At 35.5% G+C, this 23,436-nt stretch overlaps 1 protein-coding gene across 3 annotated transcripts in view; it reads left to right on the top strand.

Annotated features, from left to right (window-relative positions):
* Positions 1-19,733, top strand: part of ATOSA (atos homolog A) — a gene marked incomplete at both ends in the record, with an annotated part of 61,791 nt that extends 42,058 nt beyond the window's left edge. For 2 of the 3 annotated variants that reach the window (XM_079700647.1, XM_079700649.1), the window contains 7 exons: positions 1,306-1,422; positions 4,623-4,702; positions 5,419-5,527; positions 9,402-9,560; positions 14,978-15,046; positions 17,363-17,562; positions 19,580-19,733. In XM_079700647.1, coding sequence (XP_079556773.1) covers positions 1,306-1,422; positions 4,623-4,702; positions 5,419-5,527; positions 9,402-9,560; positions 14,978-15,046; positions 17,363-17,562; positions 19,580-19,733 — 888 coding nt within the window. The remainder of the gene's footprint in view (positions 1-1,305; positions 1,423-4,622; positions 4,703-5,418; positions 5,528-9,401; positions 9,561-14,977; positions 15,047-17,362; positions 17,563-19,579) is intronic. The other variant, XM_079700648.1, reaches the window with a different exon arrangement.
* Positions 19,734-23,436: the final 3,703 nt, after the last annotated feature.

Raw genomic sequence — 23,436 nt, 5'->3', positions numbered from 1 at the left:
TAACACATGGGTTTAATCAAATGACAGTTTCCAATTTCCTAAAACTATAATTGTCACAAAAACCTACCCTGGCCTTAAGAATACTAGCTTTTCATGATCCTTTCTGGTACCTAATAGGGAGACTTACTTTGACCATGGTATTTTTCAAGCCACTAAGATTTGTTTTTTCATACACTCATTTTAAATATAATTATATAGCATTTACTGGGTGCCCAGGCACTCTTATGAATGTTTTATACATGCTGGCTTACTAAATCCTTTCACTACGCTATGAGGTTAGGTGCTATTACAAACTCCAGTTTACAAATGAGGACTCTAGGCCCAGAGAGGTTAAGTAACTTGCCCAAGGTCATAAAGCTAGTCAATGGTAGAGCCAGGACCCCAATTATTCTTCTCTGATTTTTATTCATGTGTTTTTGTGCATTTTTTATTTCTGGGTATAAACTTGCCATTTTAAATTCTTAAGAATTAGTCTATTTCTTATATCACTTCAAAAACATGATACTGTGACTGTGTTAAGTATATTTTAAAATTCACATTTAAATTTTTATGTCATGCTGTACCAAATTATATTTTCTGAGAATGGCTCTTGCTACTGACATAGTTTTATATTTTAGAATATTTTACTAATTTTTTCTGTGAGGGTTTTTTTTCACAGATTAAAAGAATTGAATATTAGCTTACTAGATGATAGACTGAGTTGGTTTTTTTTTAATAAACTTATTTATTTGTTTTTATTTTTGGTTGTATTGGGTCTTCATTGCTGTGCGCGAGCTTTCCCTAGCTGTGGTGAGCGGGGGCTACTCTTGGTTGTGGTGCGAGGGCTTCTTATTGCGGTGGCTTCTCTTGTTGTGGAGCACAGGCTCTAGGCACACAGGCTGCAGTAGTTGTGGCTCGTGGGCTCTATAGCGCAGGCTCAGTAGTTGTGGTGCACGGGCTTAGTTGCTCCGCAGCATGTGGGATCTTCCCAGGCCAGGGATTGAACCCCCTGTCCTCTTCATTGGCAGGCAGATTCTTAACCACTGCACCACCAGGGAAGCCCAGACTGAGTTTTTATAAATATGTTGATAAGACAATTGTGTTTGGACATACTTTTTTTTAGAATATTTGAGTTTATTCAGCATCTTAGAAAAAACTCTTAAACACTGTTTTTTGATTAAAGTGTATATATATGTGTGTATAGATAGTTATATAGGTTGTTAGCTTTACCACCAAGGATGTAATACCTCAGTACATGTTAAGAATAAATCTAAAAACAAAAAAATTTTAAATATTGCCATTAAAATCTAAATCTTTTCCTAGCAGAGAACTATACCACTTAAACACTCAAGTGTCTGGCAGAAACATAATTTTCATTCCTTGGATGGAACCTCAACCAGAGCCTTTCATCCTCGAACTGGATTGCCTCTTCTTTCCAGTCCTGTAAGTGTTTTTCTCTTATTTTATGTTTAGAATTGCAAAACACGTAAAATGTTTGCAAATCACTTTATCCAAATTTTAAGTGAAAAAATTTAAATACCTTCAAAATGAATTTCTAGTGGGAAAACATTTTATTTTTTGATACATTTAATAGCTAAATGTTAATATGGAAAAAGGCAGAGAAAATGAATAAAAATGAATTTATTGTATTACGATTATAAAATTTCTCTGAAATTCTTTTGTCCAGCATATTAATTCTCACTAATGTAAAAAAATACTTAGTGTAAAGTGGATTTTCTCTAAATAGATTTGTATCATAGTACTGTGGCTGGTTGACACCACCAGCTGAATCATCTGGAAATCAAATTCGTGGCTGTCTTTGACTTGCGACCTGTACAGTTAATCGTCTTATTTTGAGACATATAAGTTTCCCCACTTTACATTTACTAATAAATTTATAGATCTGAGTGTGATGGTTAAGAACCTCGCTTTGGTGTCACGCTGACTTCACCCTAGCTGTGTGACATTAGGTGAGAAATATTGTCTCTCTGAGCCTCAGTTTCCTCATCTGAAAAAAGGGGATGATAATGTCTACCTTAGTGTTGGGAAGATGATTAGTATCATTCCTGGTAAGCATTTGATAGTTGCTAAAGCTGCCATTTCAGTTAAACCAGAGGTAAACAGTCAATATCCTAGTAAACTAAAAACATGTTTATTTTGCTATTGACATAATTTTTGTTTTTATGTGAGTTTTTTTAAGTAAACTCAAAGCATGCAATATCTGGCATATTTTCAAAAATTAATTCTTGAATAAGAGATTTAGTTTTAAATTTGTAACTTGGACCTTAGGTGCTTATTTTAGGGAAGTTGAATTCTAAACAATTTAAAATAACCCCAAATGTTTGACCTACGTATGAGGTGCTTTCAAAATGCCCAAGTGATGAGGAAAAAACTTACAGCATCATGCTGGTGTAAAAAGCACTACAGACTTCTGTTCAATATGGTGGACTGAGTTAACACAAGAAGATCCTTCCTCCTTCCCAAACACAAAAACCCTGGACAAAATATAACACAACTTTTAAATACATAATATAGTATAAGAGCAAGAAAGATAAATCTCCACAACTAACTTGGGGCAAATTATGACCTTCTAGGATATCTAAATCTAATATAGTGCTAGGGTTTAATGCTCCTGCTGGATCAGGAGTCAGTTCTACACCGGTCATAGCTGGGACCTAAAACCAAACTCCATAAAGCCAGAAACAGGTGAGGACTGCCATTCTAGAAGTGGGAGAAGAGAAAAGAAATCACCTATTTACTTAAGGGGTGCAATAGGAGGGATAGAGTAGATGGGAAAAGAAGCCCCCAAAAGAATTTGGACCTAAGCCTAAGTCACCCATGGTTAGGGGGTTCTGAATTTGTGCTGTCTATGAGAAAACATGAAACTATCCCACATCTATTACCCATGGCACCAAGGATTTATTTTCATGGAAGATAACTCTTAACTGAGGATGATCTCAGGGGAATTAAAATTACAAAGCACCTTAAAAGAATCAGCAAGAAGAAGAAGTGGGAAAATTCATATTTAGGAATCCTGTTATCAGAGCAACTTGAAAGAGAATCAGAAATAATTCTTTTTAAAATGTTCCAAGACAGGGAGATCATCTTGGTGCTTTGTGTCCACCTAGAGGGGTGGGATATGGAGGGCGGGAGGGAGATGCAAGAGGGAGGAGATATGGGGTTATATGTTTATGTATAGCTGATGCACTTTGTTATACAGCAAAAACTAACACAGCATTGTAAAGCAATTGTACTCCAATAAAGATGTTAACATAAATAAATGAATGAATGAATGAATGAATGTATGTTCCAAGAGATAAATGAAGATAAAGACAGGGAACTGAGATAAGAGAACATGTGGGATTGGAAACATAGAAATTAAAAATATGAAAAATATAATTGAAGTGTACACACACGTGCGCATACACATACACATGGATTAAATGGTGGACTGGAATCAGCTGAATAGAGATTTAGTCAATGGCTAGACACATTAAGAAAGCACCTAGAATAAAGTGCAGAAGGGAAGAGAGATGGTAAAATATGAAAGAGCCCTGGAGGATAAAATGAGATGTTCAGTATAAGCCTAGTAGAAATTCCAAAAGAAAGACTAGATGGAATGAGGAAAATGCAGTATTGGAAGAAATGAAAGTAGAAAACTCCTGAATTGAAGACATGAGAATTTGGATTGAAGATTTGACATTAAGTTCTAACTCCAAAATATAGAATGGTGCACTTGTACAACTCTCAAAAATATTGAGGTTGTTTAGACTTTCAGTATCATCTGTTTCTTAATCACAAATTAGACCAATCACTCAGATACTTTATACATATTTAACATTATTTTAGAGACAAATCCATCTAACTTGTATGTTGTATGTGATTTTACCTTTAATTTACACTTGGGTCTTTCATTTTTAGATTATTTTTAGCTAGTTGGTGGTTTGTCTTAAATGTAATTTGGTATACAATAGTGATTAAAAATCCACAGTAGTATTTTTCAAACCTGTTCTCTGTGAAGCCCCAGCCAGGGTTCTTGGAAATGTACAGTTGGGTAAGGATGGATAAAAGAACAGTAGAGTTGGCAGGACCCCAGACTCCCATTGCCATTTAATTCTTTTTTTCCCCCTTTTATTGTAAAGCTTTTAATCATTTATTCCTACCCCCTCAATACAGAAGTGTATAAAGTAAAAAAGTAAAAGTCTTATTATATTATATATTGGGATTACATGTAAGATTTGGTTTTAGAAAAAACTGGTTCTGGTTCTTAAAAAATCAAAACCTAGGGAATTCCCTGGCGGTCCAGCAGTTTAGACTCGGCGCTTTCACTGCCGTGGCCAGGGTTCAGTCCCTGGTTGGGGAACTAAGATCCCGAAGCGCAGTTGGCCAAAAAAAGAAAAAAATCAAAACCTAGTAAAAGTGCTTTTATTAATCATCTTTTTTTCCAAACTAGTTAATAAAATGAGGACATAGGGACAATATGTAATAAAGAGCATGATTTTAATAAGCTGTTAGGAGAGAAGTTTTATTATTTTTTAAGATATGCTTAGCTTTCATTTGAAAATTGTTCTATCAATTCAAGAAAAAAATTATAGTCTTCTGAAATTCTTTTGAAACCTAACAAGTGATTATTTTAACCTTAGGTTCCTCAAAGAAAGGCACAATCAGGTTGCTTTAATCTGGATTCTTCATTACTGCATCTGAAAAGCTTATCATCTAGAAGGTATTTATCTTAAAATTCATTAGTGTATATGAAATAATCTTGCACAAAATTCTAGCCTTTCACAGTAAATAATGTTGACTCTGAAAATCAGAATTTTAACAGGAATCCCATTTTTCAGTTTATCATTTTCAAGATGATTTCACACATACAGTTATTAAGGATGAGTGAGGGAGAAATTAAGATGATGAGTAACTATACAGTGGTCATTATGATAAACAAACACTTACATTGGTTTTAACATTTAAGTGGGTTTGTCTGTTTCTGGTCATTAACCTCCTCCTTTGTCTTATACTCCTTTGCAAAAAAGCCTTGGCAATTTGTTCCATGTTGACAAATAATACTCTCATTATATTCCTTAGTCACATAAGTTTGCCTTCATATTCTAATTTTTAACTTAAAATGAAGATTGATATAGAAGACTGCATTACAATGTTATATATTTCCAGTAGATGCTGCTATGTGATATGTTATAAATTCCACCTTGAAACCTAGGATGTTATTTATATTCTTTATCAAATATTATAACAAAGATTATAAAATCTAATCAGGAATTTAAAATGAGATATTTCATATCTTAAAATTTGGTTACATTAATTTTTTATTATGGTAGTTTAAGTAAAATTGATCAGATCCTCCTAATTTAATTTGTACAAAAGTGAATTAGAAAATACTGTTGTTAATATGTCCATTTGCTGATTTGTTTTTTTTTTAAATAGTCCTCGACCATGTTTAAACATTGAAGATGATCCAGATATTCATGAAAAACCATTTCTGAGTTCTAGTGCTCCACCTATAACAAGTCTTAGTCTCTTAGGAAATTTTGAGGTAATGTTTTTTGAAACTATTTTAAGAGTTGAAGTTTCCTAACCTAGATCCATGGTGTCATTTATGTCATTTGTTCTTTTTTTCTAATAAATTTATTTATTTATTTATAGCTGCATTGGGTCTTCGTTGCTGGGTGCACGCTTTCTCTAGTTGTGGCGAGCGGGGGTTACTCTTCATTGCTGTGCACGGGCTTCTCATTGCAGTGGCTTCTCTTGTTGCGGAGCATGGGCTGTAGGCGCGCAGGCTTCAGTAGTTGTGGCTCGCAGGCTCTAGAGCACAAGCTCAGTAGTTGTGGCACACGGGCTTTGTTGCTCCGTGACATGTGAGATCTTCCTGGACCAGGGATCGAACTCGTGTCCCCTGCATTGGCAGGTGGATTCTTAACCACTGAGCCACCAGGGAAGTCCCTGTCATTTGTTCTTGAAAAGGAAATAAATGGATTATATTTTTCTAAAGCCTTGAAATCACCTCCTTTCCTTTCCTTTCCCTTTTTCTTTTTTCCTTATCCCTTTTTCCTTTTTTGATTTCCCTTTTTCCTTTGCTTTTCATGAGAAGTAAAGTTGGGAGAATTGTTGGCAGTGACATCTTAGAATTGGGTAGCTGGTGGAGGAGATGCAGGACTTAGGTGAAATCAGGTTGGATGGAGGTATCCATTACTCAAGCTGGAAAATAGACTTGACCACACCTTCTTACCTGGTAAAACTGGCTCTGGGACCCAGGAAGGATGATGGTGGGCTGATAGCAGCTGATTCATGATCAAGGAGGCTGATTTTCAAAATCAAATAGTTCTTTGTACTATATTTGCAACTTCTCTGTAAATCTAAATTTATTATAAAATAAGATTATTTTTTAAAAAATCAAATGGTTAAAGGTCTCTGATACAGGTGCTGCTTTATTTAATGACTCTTCTACTTGGGATCAAGTATATCAAGGGTTTAGTTGTCTTCAATTAGAAAACAATCTTAAACATGAACCTGTAAATGACATTTAAAAAAATTTTTTATTGGAGTATAGTTGATTTACAGTGTTGTGTTAGTTTCAGGTATACAACAAAGTGAATCAGTTATACATATACATATATCCACTCTTTTTTAGATTCTTTTCCCATTTAGGCCATTACAGAGTATTGAGTAGAATTCCCTCTGTTACATAGTAGGTCCTAATTAGTTATCTGTTTCATGTATAGTAGTGTGTATATGTCAATCCCAGTCTCCCAATTTATCCCTCCCCCCCTTTACCCCCCAGTAACCATAAGTTTGTTTTCTACATCTGTAACTCTACTTCTGTTTTGTAGATAAGTTCATTTGTACCCTTTTTTTAGAATCCACACATAAGCCATATCACATGATATTTATCTTTCTCTGTCTGACTTACTTCACTCAGTGTGACAATCTCTAGGTCCATCCATGTCACTGCAAATGGCATTATTTCATTCTTTTTAATGGCTGAGTAATATTCCATTGTACATATGTACCACATCTTTTTTATCCATTCTCCTGTCAATGGACATTTAGGTTGCTTCCATGTCCTGGCTATTGTAAATGGTGCTGCAATGAACATTGGGGTGCACTTATCTTTTTGAATTATTGTTTTCTCTGGGTATATCCCTAGGAGTAGGATTGCTGGGGCATATGGTACTTCTATTTTTTGTTTTTTAAGGAACCTCCATACTGTTCTTCATAGCGGTTGTACCAATTTACATTCCCAACAACAGTGATTTTAGGGAATTCCCTGGCAGCCCAGTGGTTAGGACTCCATGCTTCCACTGTAGGGGGCATGGGTTGGATCCCTGGTTGGGGAACTAAGATCCTGCATGCTGCGAGTTGGGGCTAAAAATATACATATATATATAAGTGATTTTATATGTATGTGTGTGTGTATATATATATATGTATATGTGTATGTATATATATGCATGTATAAACATATATAATCACCTATGACCTTGCTCAACTTGCTTATTAATTTTATTGATTTGGAGGGGGTGGATTTTTGTATGTAGATTCCCACATCATCTACAAATAGGGACAGTTTTATTTCTTACTTTGTAATTTGTATGCCTTTTATTTCCTTTTCTTGTAGTTTTTCACTGAATAGGGCCTAACGTACATGCTAGTACAATATATTCATTTAAAGTCACAAAAATCTGAATAAAGTTAGAGACTACACTGGATCATTGGCCTTATCCATTAGCATTTTTGTGCTCTTTTTCTGAAAATTTCATACATCTTTAGAACATTTTTCTTATTTAAGAAACATTTATTGAGTACCTACTATGTGTCATGTTGTATGCTAGGAATATAAAGCTAAAAAATAAACTTCCTGCCTTAGAGAAGTTTAGAGTCTGCTGGAGAAGTTGGACATATAAATAATCTATAAATCAAAGTAATCAGCACTGTAATAGAAATTTTCTCAGTCTCCATATATTTGTCCTCTCTGCTAAGGGACTGGGAAAGTTTTACTAAGGAGCTGTCATTTGAGCTTAGTTACAAAAGATGAGTAGGAATTTGCCAAGTATATTGTGTGAGAAGTGTCAAGGGATTCTAGACAAAGGGAGCTACATGTGCAAAGGCATATGTGTAAAAGTAGTAAAAGAGCATGGTGATATTGAAAGCACCAGCCAGAACTGGAGTATAAGACTGTGTGCAAGTGAGGAGAGCTGTGGTAAGAGATGTAGGATGGGCCTTACATACCATGCTGTGAATATTTGACTTCATCCTGTGGGTGGACATCAAGAAACACAAAGTTTTTAACCTGGTAGGTAACGTAAGACTTTTTTTTTTTTTTTTTTAAAGAAAAACTCTGGCAGTAATACAGATGTTACACTAAAGATGGAATAACTAATTAGAGGGTATTGCATTTGTTCAGAGGAGAGGTTATGAGGGTCTGAGCTAGGTTAGTGGTGTTGAGAGAGCTGAGGCTGTGAGGCTGAGAGGTCCCATCAGCAGGATATGGATTGGATTGATTGCAGGGCAGGAGGGAGATATAGAAGGCTCGTTGTAACATAGGTCTCTTGGTCTGGTCTTTTTGACACAGGACTTGAGAATTGCTGATGTCACTTTCAAATTTAGACTCATGAGGGTTTGGAGTGTTTCTTTTCAAAGAATTACTGAATCAAAAAAATGCTACTCACATTTCATGATGTATGCATATATGTGTTGATATACGTATAGAAAAGAGAGCTTGTGAAAGGTTTAACATGTTTCTCATACATGGACAGATAAACACTAAATTGTTAAAAGTGGTTTCCTCAGCAAATGAGCTTGGGAGAGATGGATAAGGAGCTTCTCTACTGTTTGTATTTATGTACTTTTAAATTTTTTCCCAATGTATATTTACTGTTTTTTAAATTAAACTAAACAATAAAACATATGTCACATCCAACAACAATTTTTAAGAGGCAGTTGTTTTTCAGTTAAAGTTATGAGTACTTGGCTTTCTGTTTTGATGGAACTTCTGTATATGACCTGTTAACAAGTTTTCAAGTGCTTCTCTGTGGCTAACAGTAGGAATATATTCTGTGAGGAATAAGAACATTTCTGATATTATACCTGCTCTGGTAAAGCATATTTTTCTTTACAGAGATAAGAAAAACTCATTAAATGATTATATCAAAATAATGGTGAAGTTCAAAGATAGTTCACTGTGGGTTGGAATAATAAGGAGGCCAAACTTTGTAAGATGGTAGAAGATTGATTTGGGAGAGGGTTGATTTCAGGTCAGATGAACATTTGAAATGAGGGTATGGCAATGGCAGCGACCACTTTTCTAGTGCCAGAAAGCATACTAACATATTTCTTTAAATAGAAAGAAGGAAAGAATGTGTTAACTTTTAAATTTTATTTCTTAAAAATTCTTTTATTTTGCCTTCCAGGAGTCTGTCTTGAACTATCGTTTAGATCCTCTCGGCATTGTTGATGGCTTTACTGCCGAGGTAGGCGCAAGTGGTGTTTTCTGCCCCACTCATTTGACTCTTCCAGTTGAAGTGTCATTCTACAGTGTTTCTGATGATAATGCTCCCTCTCCTTATATGGCAAGTATTTTTTAATTGTCTTCTTCTGCTAAAATCAACCATCTTAATGACAAATACCTTTAAGTTTAAAGAGATTTAGTACTACTTTGGTGCAATGCTTGAAAATATAAAGCATTTCCTAAGAGGGGATTGAAGGCTGCATAGAGATGAATATGCCAAAATAACACCTCACAACTTCTTTCTGAGCAAGCTCTAATCACAGATATCCTCTATTATATTTGAGGATTGTGCTGAAAATTTACTTGTTTCTATGTAATATGAAAAAATGATAAAATTTTGATTAGTGACACTGTAATTCCATATCTTGCTGAGTTCACGCAGATTCTCAAGTGCTTACTGCGCACTCTAGTCCTATCAGTGTTGCCTTCACTATGATCCTCATCTCAGTAGAGTTTAGGTAAAGATTTGGTGACCTACGGCTTCTGTGAGGCCCTTTCACCCCCTTTCTCCTGTTTGGTTTATCTTTGGACCATTCTTTTTCCAATCCTAGGGTTCTTTAGAATACTAGCTATTTCTGACTCCATGCCAATGTTTTAGTGGAGAGTAAAATAGCTAAGAGGAATAAGAGCACTGTCTTGAGCCTTAGGATCCTATAATTTTATCTTTCCCATTTTTTATTCCAGTGAATTTGAGGATGAAATAAGCCCTCAACTGCAAAAATGATACCAAGTCCTGGTGTGTGATTACTATCAGCCCTTTTCCAAAAGACAAGTTAGTGGCTAGCAGTGCAAGTCTGTAAGAAGTTTACATTGATGGTATAAAATATGGAGTCAGATCTGGGTTTTTTTTTTTTTTTATGTTTAAATTTTTTTTTTAATTAGTTTCTGCTTTATAACAAAGTGAATCAGTCATACATATAAGATCTGGGTTTTTATGTTAGGTCTTACTTTGAGAAATACAAATTGCAATAGGCATAGAAATATACAGCTCTGGTCTTGCTACTTGAATTTCCTAACTTATCCCCTGACCCAATTTCTTCCTTTCTAATATCCCTCTCCCCACCTTCTAGGTTCCTCAAGGACATTAGCAACAATATCTTTTGTTATTAATAAAAACTATGAAAAGCAAATTCTGCATAATTGAGAAACAACAGAGGAAGGGAAGTTATAGTTTTTTAGGGACCTAAATACAGTCTACTCATTATTGACGTAGTTTGTTCACGGAAGGTTGTTAAGCCTTATTCCATTCTAAGGATGAAAATTTTAATCAAGAGTCTGATTGGTGTTTCATACTTTGATCTAAAAAGCACAGTGGTATCATTTATTCAAAGTTTTCTTTTTTCAATAATAATAACACTTGTGGGTCATAATTGTAAAGATGCATAACAGTGGTTGTTATAAAAAACAGGCCCAATTCTTCACAAACCTACCCAGTTATCACATATACCACTTGTTACTGATTTACCATAGAAAGATGTATCCACTTTCCAGTATAATTTTGAAAAAATAACTGTTAATTTTAGATAATTAATAAAATGGAAAATATCATTGAGATAAGCTCAATATCAGAAAAAATGTGTATCTTACTGGAATGCTTACAATATTAGAATATATTTATAAAGATGGCCATTCTGCTTTACTGGGACATCAAGAAGTCTCATTAGGGGCTTCCCTGGTGGCGCAGTGGTTGAGGGTCCGCCTGCCGATGCAGGGGATGCGGGTTCGTGCCCCAGTCCGGGAGGATCCCACGTGCCGCGGAGCGGCTGGGCCCGTGAGCCGTGGCCGCTGGGCCTGCGCATCCGGAGCCTGTGCTCTGCAATGGGAGAGGCCAAAGCGGTGGGAGGCCCGTGTACTGCAAAAAAAAAAAAAGAAGTCTCATTAGTTTCAGGTATTCTATTGGCACATGGTAATAAAGAATGGAAAGATAAGGTCTGAGGTCATTAGTGTACAGAGTCCCTGATGACATTAGGATGAGTTAGAAACAAGTTAAAGAGTGAATTGGCTGAAAGTCAGCTCAAAAAACTATCTTTGAGTGAAATTCATGAGCAAGAGGTAATTTGAACTATGCTTTAAAAAAGCAAAACAACATTAATTCTTGACCTTGGTTGACATCTAAAAAAATAAGGATTAAGAGATAAACGATTTAGGGGGAAAGTGGGGGTCAGGGGGTGAGATGAACTAGGAGATTGGGATTGACATATATACACTAATATATACAAAATAGATAACTAATAAGAAGCTGCTATATAAAAAATAAATTAATTAAATTTAAAAAGAAGAGAGAGAAAGGATTTTATCACTGTCTCCAGAAAGCACACACAAATGATCACAGATTTTGAATAAATATTGAAAAGAGTCTAAATTAGGTTAAGTTAGTCTATCCTTTAAGAATCTCTTTCTTGGGCTTCCCTGGTGGCGCAGTGGTTGAGAAGTCCACTTGCCGATGCAGGGGACACGGGTTCGTGCCCCGGTCTGGGAGGATCCCACGTGCCGCGGAGCGGCTGGGCCCGTGAGCCATGGCTGCTGAGCCTGCGCGTCTGGAGCCTGTGCTCCGCAATGGGAGAGGCCACAACAGTGAAAGCCCCGCGTACCGCAAAAAAAAAAACCAAACAAAAACCAAAAAAAAAGAATCTCTTTCTTACTTTTCTCTGATAATATTCTTTAATAAATTTTCCATTATGTAATTTTTTTAACTCATTAGGAATGGGTTCCCTTTGCAAATGACCCAGTCCAAATCTTAGACCATGGATCTTTCCTACTGTAAATTAATCAAATTAATCTTATTTGGTAGGGAGTCTTATTTGTATTTTGGTAGTTTAGTCTGTTTTCAAAGGACTGATCATGTTTTGATAAGATAGTACATATAACAGACCAGTGGAGCTGAGACACTAAACCCCTATTTGTTACTCTAATAATAACCTTGGGACCTCTCATGACAAATTATACAAATGACTTGCAAGGGTGAAATTTTAGCACAGAGAATTCTCTTTGTGGAGTAGAGATAGTACAGGGCTTTTCATTAAATAATTCCTTTTAGACTAGCTCAAAGCCATATAAATGTCTCCCTCCAATCCTACATCAGTGGTAAAAATGTTCTCCAAGTGTTATATAATATGGCAACATTTCACTGTTTAGAAACTATTGCACGGTGGAACCAGGCATAAAGGTCTAAAGCAGTTTTGCCCGTGGCAAATTCATGGTATGACTTGCTTTATGATCATATTAACAGCACTATATATTTTATATATTTCTTCTATTTATAATTAACCAAATTAAGATATACCTCCTTCAGTTTTACTTAGCTTTGCATATTCTCTATTCCCCAGTCACTTGAGAAGTTTTTGTGTAAGATTTTGACCAAATTTAGTTCATCTTAATCTACCTATTCCATCCTAAAATGCCAGAAGAAAATGTATTTTTCTTCTTTATGTTAAATACAGTAACTTTCTAGGTGGAAATATTAATATGCCAACCAATTAAAATAATGAAATTTTTAAAATAATAAATTTAATAATAATACAAATAAAATTCCAAATACTTTCCCAATCTCTTCAAAATTCCTAACTTACCATTGCCAATACTAGTCTTATATTGCTTAGAAATTATTGTTGTAAAGTGTTGCCTTAAACTTTGAGGGGTTTTTAAAATATCCATATTCTTTCTTTATAAATTTATTTAGTTACTGTTATTATGTTCTAAAATCTATTAGAATTGTATTGTATTAAAGGAAGTAAGTGTAGGCTTGGTAGTAGATTTTCCCTCACCAGTTTTCTTATATATATTTAGTGGAGGATGGCAAGGAAAAACAGTAATATATTGCCTGGAGCAATGTGATTAGAAGGTAGCTATTATTTAGATATATTCTGCTTTTTCTTTCTGGAACTAGGAGGAAGAGGAGCATTATATACCATAGCATTTTTTCATGTAGAGAAGATTGTAAGAGAAAAATTATTAAAGCTTCATTACTGTTTTGGTTAGGGATGCAGTTTGTTGATATGCTGTTTTCATGCTTTAAATGACCATGTAGGGGGCTTCCCTGGTGGCGCAGTGGTTGAGAGTCCGCCTGCAGATGCAGGGGACACGGGTTCGTGCCCCGGTCCGGGAAGATCCCACATGCCGCGGAGCGGCTGGGCCCGTGAACCATGGCCGCTGAGCCTGCGCGTCCAGAGCCTGTGCTCCGCAACGGGAGAGACCATGACAGTGAGAGGCCCACGTACCGCAAAAAATAAAATAAAATAAAAATAAATAAAAAATAAATAAATGACCATGTAATCATATTTGTTAAGAACCACATATGTCTTTTCAGTGCCCATTTCCATGAACATTTCCCATTATTAACGTATTAATTTAATATTCTGATTGTCAATTGCTGTTCGCTTGGAGATTAGGTATTCACATATTAGAGTCTGGCCTTCCCTTTTACCTTTGTCCACTGCTTTCTACCCCCCACCACCTCCCCTGGTCTGTCTTTCAAACCCAACAGAGATGTTGCCTGATGGGAGAGTCCTGTTTTATATTTACTTTTACATAAGGTTGACATGTTTTGGCAGGTACAGTGTAAAATGATGGGATATGAGTTGTAGAGCATGCAATTATTCTACTTAACTACTCAAAAGAAAACTATTCACCCAGTTAAATGAATCAGCATTTGTTTCTTAAAGCCACCTAAGAATTAAGTATCACAGTCACCACCTGTAGTAATTTGGTCATCCTGGTTATCAAGAAACTTTCACACATTCAATCTTAGCTTCCCGTGTTTTAATTTATACTGTTTGTCATTGTTTGGACTTCTGCAGTGATTACAGCATCTTTCTCAGAAAACTATTTTATATAACATGGCAGTGCCTCTCAAACTTTAATGTACATATGATATCATCTGGGGAATCTTGTTAAAATGCAGATTTGATTTGGTAGGTCTGGGAAGAAGCCAGAAATTATGCATTTCTAACAAGTTCACAGGTGATGCTGATGATGCTGGTCTGTCTCTAGTCAGAAGTCCATATACGTATATAACAATTCAACTTTCTGACTGAAGAATTGACTTCATTTTTGGGAAAGACTTAGGATCAGTCCTCATTCCTGAGTTTCTGTATGTCCAAAGACCAATAAATTGTTTTGCTTCATTTCCCTCCTCCCACATGGTAAAAGAGAATAATCCTGTCGTCTCCCTTTATTTCCTTTTTAGTTAAAGAACTTCTCACTTCTATATCTTGATATCTTAATATTAATTTCAAGCATTGATGTTATGTATTGTTTATTGAAGCATCTCTAGGAAGAACAGTAAATCGTTTCCTAGTGAGGTGGGATCCTCACTATTTCATATTCATAGAATGTATCTCTATTAATTCAATGTGAATGTTTTTCCATACAAATACAATTCTGAAATGTTAGTAATTACATGACTTATTATTCTTATTTTAGTCTTTTATGTATATATATGCATCAGTTTGTACTCAGTTTGTCTTCTTTTATTTCAAGGGTGTGATTACTTTAGAGTCCCTTGGTAAAAGGGGTTATCGAGTACCTCCTTCAGGAACAATACAAGTGGTATGTGTTTTATAGCCTACAATTGCAATAATCATTCTCTCACATACATATAGAACTTAGCCCTTTCTCCTGCTACTGCTGCTGCAACAACTTTGGTAAGTAACAGTGGGGCTGCAGCTTTGTTTGGAGTTTCCCTGCTCTGCCTCAGGAATGACCATTTGGGGACCTCCATAAAAGGAAAGCATTAATAAGCTAATCAAGGTGAATGCTTTAGAAAAATAGTATATGACAGTTAACATAATTTAAATAGAGCTATTTTCAGTATAATTAGAATTTAGATTACCAGTACCTTCTACTTAATAAGCCGGATTGAGATTGACCTATGTAAAAGGAGACCCCAAATATTAGTATTGCTTTGTCAGGGAAACATGGGAAGCAAAATTATATTAGCCCTACTGTAATAATTTCTAAAATTGATTCAATGAGACTGTTACACAAAGCAGAAATGCAGTCCGACAGATGTCAGGTCAAAGAATGCCTCTTTCCTTTTGGTCTAGGTGTTGATCTAGTTTTGGCTTAGGAGAACTCTTCTAGCCCAGAGCAATAATCCTTCATCATCCTTGATCTAGGATTCTCAGAAGAGTAATTTTATATCAAGGCCAGTTTGTGATTGAGTTCATCTCCAAGTCAGACCCAGGATAATCCTGTAAGCGCGGAAGTCTATTACAGTGTTGGCTCTTTCAACTCTTGGAAGGAGTCTAGCTGATATTTGTCAACTGTACCTCAATAAAGCTGAAATTAAAAAAAAAAAAAAAAAAGAGTCTAGCTGAGTTCCTCACACTAAGGATCTGGTCTAATTCGGCAAGCCTTTTGATGACCTTTGGCTTCAGTGTGATCAGTGCTTCGAAGGACCACTTTTACTCATCATCATTGTTCCAGTATAGCAAAGAGTCTGTACATTTGTTTATTTCGTATCACACAGGAATGAAACATAGTACTAGGCGATATATATGCATGTATGTATTGCAGTATGTACATATGTGTAAATTTTACCAAGGAAAAATCACTGCATTTTAAAGTAAGATTTTTATGTTGAATGGATTTCTTGAACTAAAAGAGTGATCATCTTCTGATCTCTTGCCTCTGGCTCTGTAGCGCTTGTGAAAGTGTGGGTCACTGGAAAGCTAGCTATCAGGTGTCATAATAATGAGGCATAAACCCAGAGGCAGCACATTTACCCCTTGTTTGGAGACTACCAACTCTACTGGCTATTTTAAATCTGAAATTTGGGTATGTCTTTCATTCCTTGTATAAATTTAATTATGTATAAACATGGCTTGAACTCCTGGCTTACTAGCTGTTGTGGTTGTTAAATGTATTATTAGCCTTAATCTTAAGACTCACTAGATTTCAAAAATTGGATCGTAATATTGATATATTTCTCATTTTGATTCAGTGAGTGATGTCCAGTGCCACGGATGAGCTTCTGAAAGCATGGGCACCAAGTTACCTATTGATGTGTTGGTAATTTGGTTAAAGTCAAATCAGCAGCTTGGAATTTTGTTTAAAAATTAGTACTTTAAAAAATAATATTCCTTCAGTTATTAATGGCCAAGTAACAATTGAATTTAATTTCAGTCTATTATGATATTGATGATGATTAAAAAAAAAGTCTAGTGTCACTGCAGTGTTTGAAATGAATCCAACTGTGAGAACATGAAGTATTACTTAGCCTACTTTGTAACTAATAATAATGAACTTTATTTTCTAAACTTGGAAAAATTTCCAAACAAGAGAAGTTCTCTTTTTTGGGAATGTATTTTAAATTTTATAATAACCATATGTACCTGAAACATCATATCAAAGTCTAGTTTTACCAAGATTTTATTTTTTTATTTAAAAAAAAATTCTATTTATTCACTATTAAAATGTGAGGAAAACTAAAATTCTATTTTGAGCATTTTTCAGTTGACTCATTTTAATAAAGCTAGTGTTTGAAGTAATTGAACTGGAATGTTTTAATTCAGTGAAGGTATATTTTGCTTAATCTAATGGAACCATTTCTTAAAATATGAACAAGAGTAAATGTTATGTATTATCTATTATTAATATGAGATTTGTGACTAAAGATTTTGATTTGTTACAGGAGCTTTTCTTTTATTTCCGTAAATAAAAAATCTAATTGAACCATTAAAAAAATATTGCATATCATTTCATAAACTTCTGAAATTTTATTAACTTTATTCCCCCAAACTCAATTATATCCACTGGGATCAATTTATTATTGAAAAGCCTATTTTATTATTGGCACAATCATTTTGAATCAAATAAACAAATCACTGTTTTTAAAGAATAATTTCTATATTGTTTCTTCAGACCTTATTTAATCCTAATAAGACTGTGGTGAAGATGTTTGTTGTGATATATGACTTACGAGATATGCCAGCCAATCATCAGACATTCCTACGACAAAGAACTTTTTCTGTACCTGTTAAACAAGAAATGAAGAGAAGTGTTAATAAAGAGAACATCCGACATACAGAAGAACGGTTATTACGCTACCTCATACATCTGAGGTAATGTTTCAAATGAATATGAAAATACGTTACTTTAGAAGAAAACTCTAAAATTTTTATTTTTAAAAACTGGCATTCTGACTAGACGAGTGCCCCTTGGAATTTGCTTAACTTCGACACTCTTTATGATATGCCAGGATGCAGAAAACACATGTCATATCTTCCTTCAGTCATTACTACTTGTTGAATTAGGGGAGTTTTCATTTATAGCTGTGTAATGGAAACTATTTTATAGCAAAACAATGCTAATATATCTGGGGGAAATGAAACACAGTTGTCTAAACCAATGCTGTCCAATAGAATTGTAATACGAGCCATATATATAGTTCTATATTTTCTAGTAGCCACATTAAAAAAAGTAATAAGCAGAGGCTTAATACATTTTATTTAACCTAACATATTCAAGTGTTATAATTGGAATATGTAATCTATATAAAAATTATTAATGAGATATTTACATTCCTTTGCTGTACTCAGTTTGAACTAGCCACATTTCAGGTGCTCAGTAGCCACATGTGGCTTGTGGCTGCTGAGTTGGACAGGGAAATTCTTAACTTTCATTTATTCATTCATTCATTCAACAAATATTGATGCATCCGGCATGCTTCTAGACTCTTGGAAACAGCGGGACAAAATCTCTGTTCTTATACAGCTTATATTCTGGTGATTCCATCAGAAATATATTTTCCTCAAACTTTTACTACCCAGCTAATAGCTCTAGGTTGTGAGAAACCATTTGTTTGCTCTTGAGGTCCATGCTTCCAGCATCGTAGGGTAAGGTTTTTAGCCCTGAAATCCTAGTGTAGTTCTTAACATCAGTGAGCAAGTCTATTGCTTAGAAGAGAACTCAGTAGCCCTTTGCCTGTAACTCTATTCCTAATAATTTTCTGATGTCGTTCATAGTAAGTCCTCAATCACATCAGTGACAGAAATTCATCTTAGCTTAACTGCTTACTCCAAGGAGCCCTATTCATCAGGAGGAGGTAACTTTCATCTCTTTAATCTGTTACAACAGGCTTAGCCATATGTAACCAACATTCGCCAAAAAGTCAACTATCCCAGCTTTTGTCATCTCCACATAATGATTAGATGCCTTAAATGCTGTAAAGAAACTGCTTTAGAAGTCATGGTATAATTCCCAAAGCTCACCATGTTCTTCAGATTGAGAAGCTGAAAAACTGCAGAAAGAATCAAAGAGTGAGCCAGTCTGAGTTCTGCTTTAACATATACAACTGACCACCAGGTTTTTCAGCTAATTTGGGAATAAAATCCACAAATCCGGATATTTCTGCTATGCAAAGGGAAAACTAGAGAAATTAACACTAAAGGGTATGTTTGACTATCTGCCAGTTAAGTTTATGTGATTAAAGCCTCCAACCCCCTGTTAGCGGAGGATAGAAACAGTTCCATATACAGCTTTGATAACCATTTTCATTTCACTGCTAACTTTCCTTTTGGTTTCTAATGATGATTAGGCTTTATTTAGCTAGCCACTACTGGTGGTAGCAGTCCTTTCTCATCCTGTGATTGTCTCAAAACTTGATAGTTTTCTGTGGTGACTTTCCAAGTGTGGAATCCATTTTAATGTACTCAAAATTGTAGGAGGGCAAGTTGTGTGAAATGGGTCATTCTTTGTAGCTAGAAGATGCCCAAAATGTAGTATAATTGGCTGACGTGAACTGAAAGTGCATACTACAGGTAAGGAAAGGTGCATGTGCTGTGGTGTCAGGGATGTAAAGTCAGATTGCATGTGAAACCCAGATTTACAAAAAGAAGCACCTCTGCCATTGTAAGAGGGGGAAGGGAGTATGGAATGTTTAGGGATAGTGAGGGAGAGGCACTGAAATAGCAGCAAGTGCTTTGGCAATATAAGACTTTAAATATCTTGTTAAAGAGGCACTGTTAATATTGTAGTAAGACTAATCCTTCCTGCTTTCAAAATTTAATTACTCAGGTTTGTTTGTTTTAAACACTAATTCCCTGAAATGAAGCATCATTTTGTTGTTTCTTTGCTTAGGTTCCAGAGTTCTAAATCTGGAAAGATCTACCTCCATAGAGATGTACGGCTCCTGTTCTCTAGAAAGTCGATGGAAGTTGATAGCGGTGCTGCATATGAACTCAAATCTTACACTGAATCGCCAACAAACCCTCAGTTTTCACCAAGATGTTGATAAAGAGTGACAATTTAAAGTATTTGATCAGTACCCAAGTTTGAAAGTAAAAAATAGCGTAGAAGGGAGTGTACCAAATTAACAAGCAGGAGAGTGGGTCCTCTCCTGTTATCCTGGACCAGTTTTTATGAAAGGATTCCTGGGATGAGATCCACATATTCCAAGGAGACTGGAAACACTCATGTCCTAACCCTTTTTGTACTGTCGAAACCACTTCACTGGACTTGTTGCAAGAGCAAACCACCCCCCACCCCCACTCCCCCTCCACAGTTAGATTAGTGTTTACACGTTTCATTTCTCAGTTATTTAATATTTAATGTTTTCCTTACTACTCAAGTGATGTTTGTCTTTAGTGTTCTAATGTAGCACAAATCCTATGTAAAATCATACTATGTATTTTTGACATTAATGTTGAAATCTGAAATATATGCACAAGTCTTTTAATTTTGTGTGATGTGTTTTAAGTACTATTCATTTAAATTATTGAAAATGAGAATGAAATGTTGAGCTTCTTTCAAGATTAACGCACTATGCAAGCATGTGTACTTTTTATATCTCCCAGGTTTAGTTTTTACAATACCCCATCCCGGTTGCTGTCTCACACAGGAGTCCTTTAACATGCTGTATCGGCAGTGCAACGCAGAGTAAGCTGCTTCACATTCCCTTAGCGAGTTCAGATCATCATGCCCATTCATATTCCTTCTAGAATCCCTTATCCCCAAAACAGTTCTATTTTTTCCTTAATCACTACTACAAAGGCTTTACGTTAAATTGCTATCCCATTCTAGATAACTTTTGCAAATTGTTAAAAGAATATGTACTTTGAAAACAAATTAGTATTTATATTGTAAATATATGCAAGAAACAAAGAAATGTGTATTTGGCTTTTATTTTTAGATGAGACATTTATGTGATTGAGTGAATTTCTGGTACTGATCAGACAGTTTCTATTCTAGCTTTACAGCTAATAAGAGGAGAGAGATATCTTGAGCCTTCTACCAATTTATCACTTTCTCATTCACGGTCACATGGAAGGCATTTGGCAACTGGGAAAACCACTGAGTAAAGGAACATGATGGAGTGCATCAGAAGGCTTCCATCCATCTCCCTCAGAAAGAGGAGTGGTTTTAGATCTTTGTACAGGGACAGTGGGCAACAGCAGATCAGTTAACAAGGCACAAATACTGGGAATGCTCACACAAAGCCATGAACACAGGTTAGAAAATACATACCGTTCCAGTAGGCCAGACCCAGGAGACCTGGGAGTCTAGAACCAAGTGAGCAGTCTGGAATTTGGGAGATGGGAAGGTCTTTCCTTTGGCACTCAGCTAATGGATAGACTATACAAGGCATATAAGAGTGTGTACCTGCAGGCTGTGGGATGGTCAGCAAGAAGCCTCTTATAAAGTCCTTTTGAAACACCAGCTTAAAGAGAAAAGTCTATTTACACTCCACGAAAAATAAAGAAGTTTTCAGTGGCACAAATTTATAAAGGTTTGTTTGTAATCTTTAGGTGTGTGGTAACAACATGGAATTAGGACCCATAACGTTTGGATTATAGTCCTAGCTCTAATGGTATCTGATGGAACTGACCTTTCTGGCTCTGTGTGATTGAGAAAGTGGGTTGAGAGTATAATTAATGTGTCTTCTCTTCTTAAAGTGTCATCTAATTATTGGAATACGTATTTCAATACATGTATCTAGACTTTAAAAAAAATTTTTGTTGGCATACAGTTGATTTACAATGTTAGTTTGAGGTGTACAGCAAAGTGATTCAGTTATACATACACATATATCCACTCTTTTTAGATTCTTTTCCTATATAGGCCATTACAGAGTATGGTAGAGTTCCCTGTGCTATACAGTAAGTCCTTATTAGTTATCTATTTTATATAGTAGTACATATATGTCAATCCTAATAGACTTTTTATATACATTTGACAAAAGTCAATATTGATAATTTTATATAAAACTCAGAAAATACCAAGTATTTAAAACATCAAAATGCCTTTATTTAATTTAAAAAAATGTTATTGCTGCTTTAACCTCTCTGGTAATCCAAAAATTAATGATGTATGTGTATGCAGGTGTCTTTTATGTGGATACGACACTGCAATCTTTCTAGAATTATTTCTAGTACCTGGTTTGCCACCTTTCTGGGCATTTTAAAGAAAATTTCCAGAAAATGACTGAAGCAGCTGGATGCACCTTCTGCTCTTCCTAGCAAGTTTGTGCAAGGGAAACAAGTGCTGACATTTTGTCCATCTACTTCTTTTTTGTCCATGTTCTTTTTCCCAGTGAGGTATGGTGACCCAGCATCTGTCTGCTCTCACTTGCCCTGGCACTATCTCTATCATAATGGTTCTTTTTCTACCCTTCTTTTGTCATAGGCCGAGACTTTACCACACTTCCTGTGTGGCTCCTCTTTGTACTCACAGATTATGTCACTACACTGAGAGTTGGCTTGCAGGTAAAGACAACCAACACTGCTACCTGTGGTAGATAATAGAGATCTCCTCACTTACTGCAGGCTCACTTGGCAGTTTTGCAGACTAACAAAATGAGTGATAACTTGTTTTTAAAAGGAACTCCAGGACACAAGTAACCTCCGGAAAGTCCTTAGAGATTTTCTTATCAGAAGAGAATGAAAAATATTAATAAGTGATGACAATGGGGACTGGCTGCAAGGCACCCAACAGAAGTTTCTCTCTCCTGTCATTTTACCCCACCAGGTCTCTCTCATTCCCAGAGGGTTAGAGAAAGGAAGCAATTTCTCCTTCAAAAACTTCATCCTTGGGATCCCCACTCTCCCTAGTCAGTTTGTGAGTGAAGCAATGATTTGTTTTTAAATTTAATTGTTTTAATTTATGCAATACATGTTTACTATAAAATTTTTTTACAGTACATAGTTATGTAAAGTAAATGTGAAAGTCCCTCCTTCCATCCACCCTTCTAGCTATCACTTTACAGATGTGGTGGCTCTTAAAATTTTAGTATATGACACTCCACATGATCTACTAGACCTGGGAACACAGTATCAGTCTACATGGGAAGTAGGCTTTTCATCATGGTAGGAATTCACTCTCAATCCCTAAGACTGTCTCTATGTGACATTGGAATCAGCTCATTGTAGTCCACCATGGATTATCTGTGAGAGATATACGTCGTAAACTTGAACACTGTGGGAAGAGGCAGGGAACATAGGAATGCCTACTGTGCCAGGCATTGTAAACAATTTATATGTTATTTAATACTTAAAGCCATTATTCAGAGAGAGTATGGATATAGTCTACAATGAAAGAAAAAGGACACTTGAAGTACTTGCCCAAGGTCCCATGGTCAGTAAGCTGAAGAGCTAGGATTCAAATCTAGGTTAAATCTTCTGTCTTTTCCACTCTACTACACTGGCATTTCACCCTTTTTTTCATTTTTTTTTCCTACTAGTAATTGTGGCCTGGCATCAAAATATACTTTTCATCAATATTCTTGGCAAAAAAATTAATTTGCTGTGTAATGAGATTATATAATAAGGCAATGCCTATTAATCATTAGGGGGGGAAAGATTTTGATTAAAAAATAAAAGACTTTAGGAAGGAATGTCCTAAAGCAACTCAGAGGCCCTTCAACTTAGTATACTGTCAGGAGGCATGCAAATACAGTTGTGAGAAGTTTTAGAAACATATTGTGGCAAATATTTTATGAG

The sequence above is a fragment of the Hyperoodon ampullatus genome (genome assembly GCF_949752795.1).
Source record: "Hyperoodon ampullatus genome assembly, chromosome: 3".
NCBI classification, from domain to species: domain Eukaryota; kingdom Metazoa; phylum Chordata; class Mammalia; order Artiodactyla; family Ziphiidae; genus Hyperoodon; species Hyperoodon ampullatus.
This window is presented reverse-complemented; position numbering and strand designations above follow the sequence as displayed.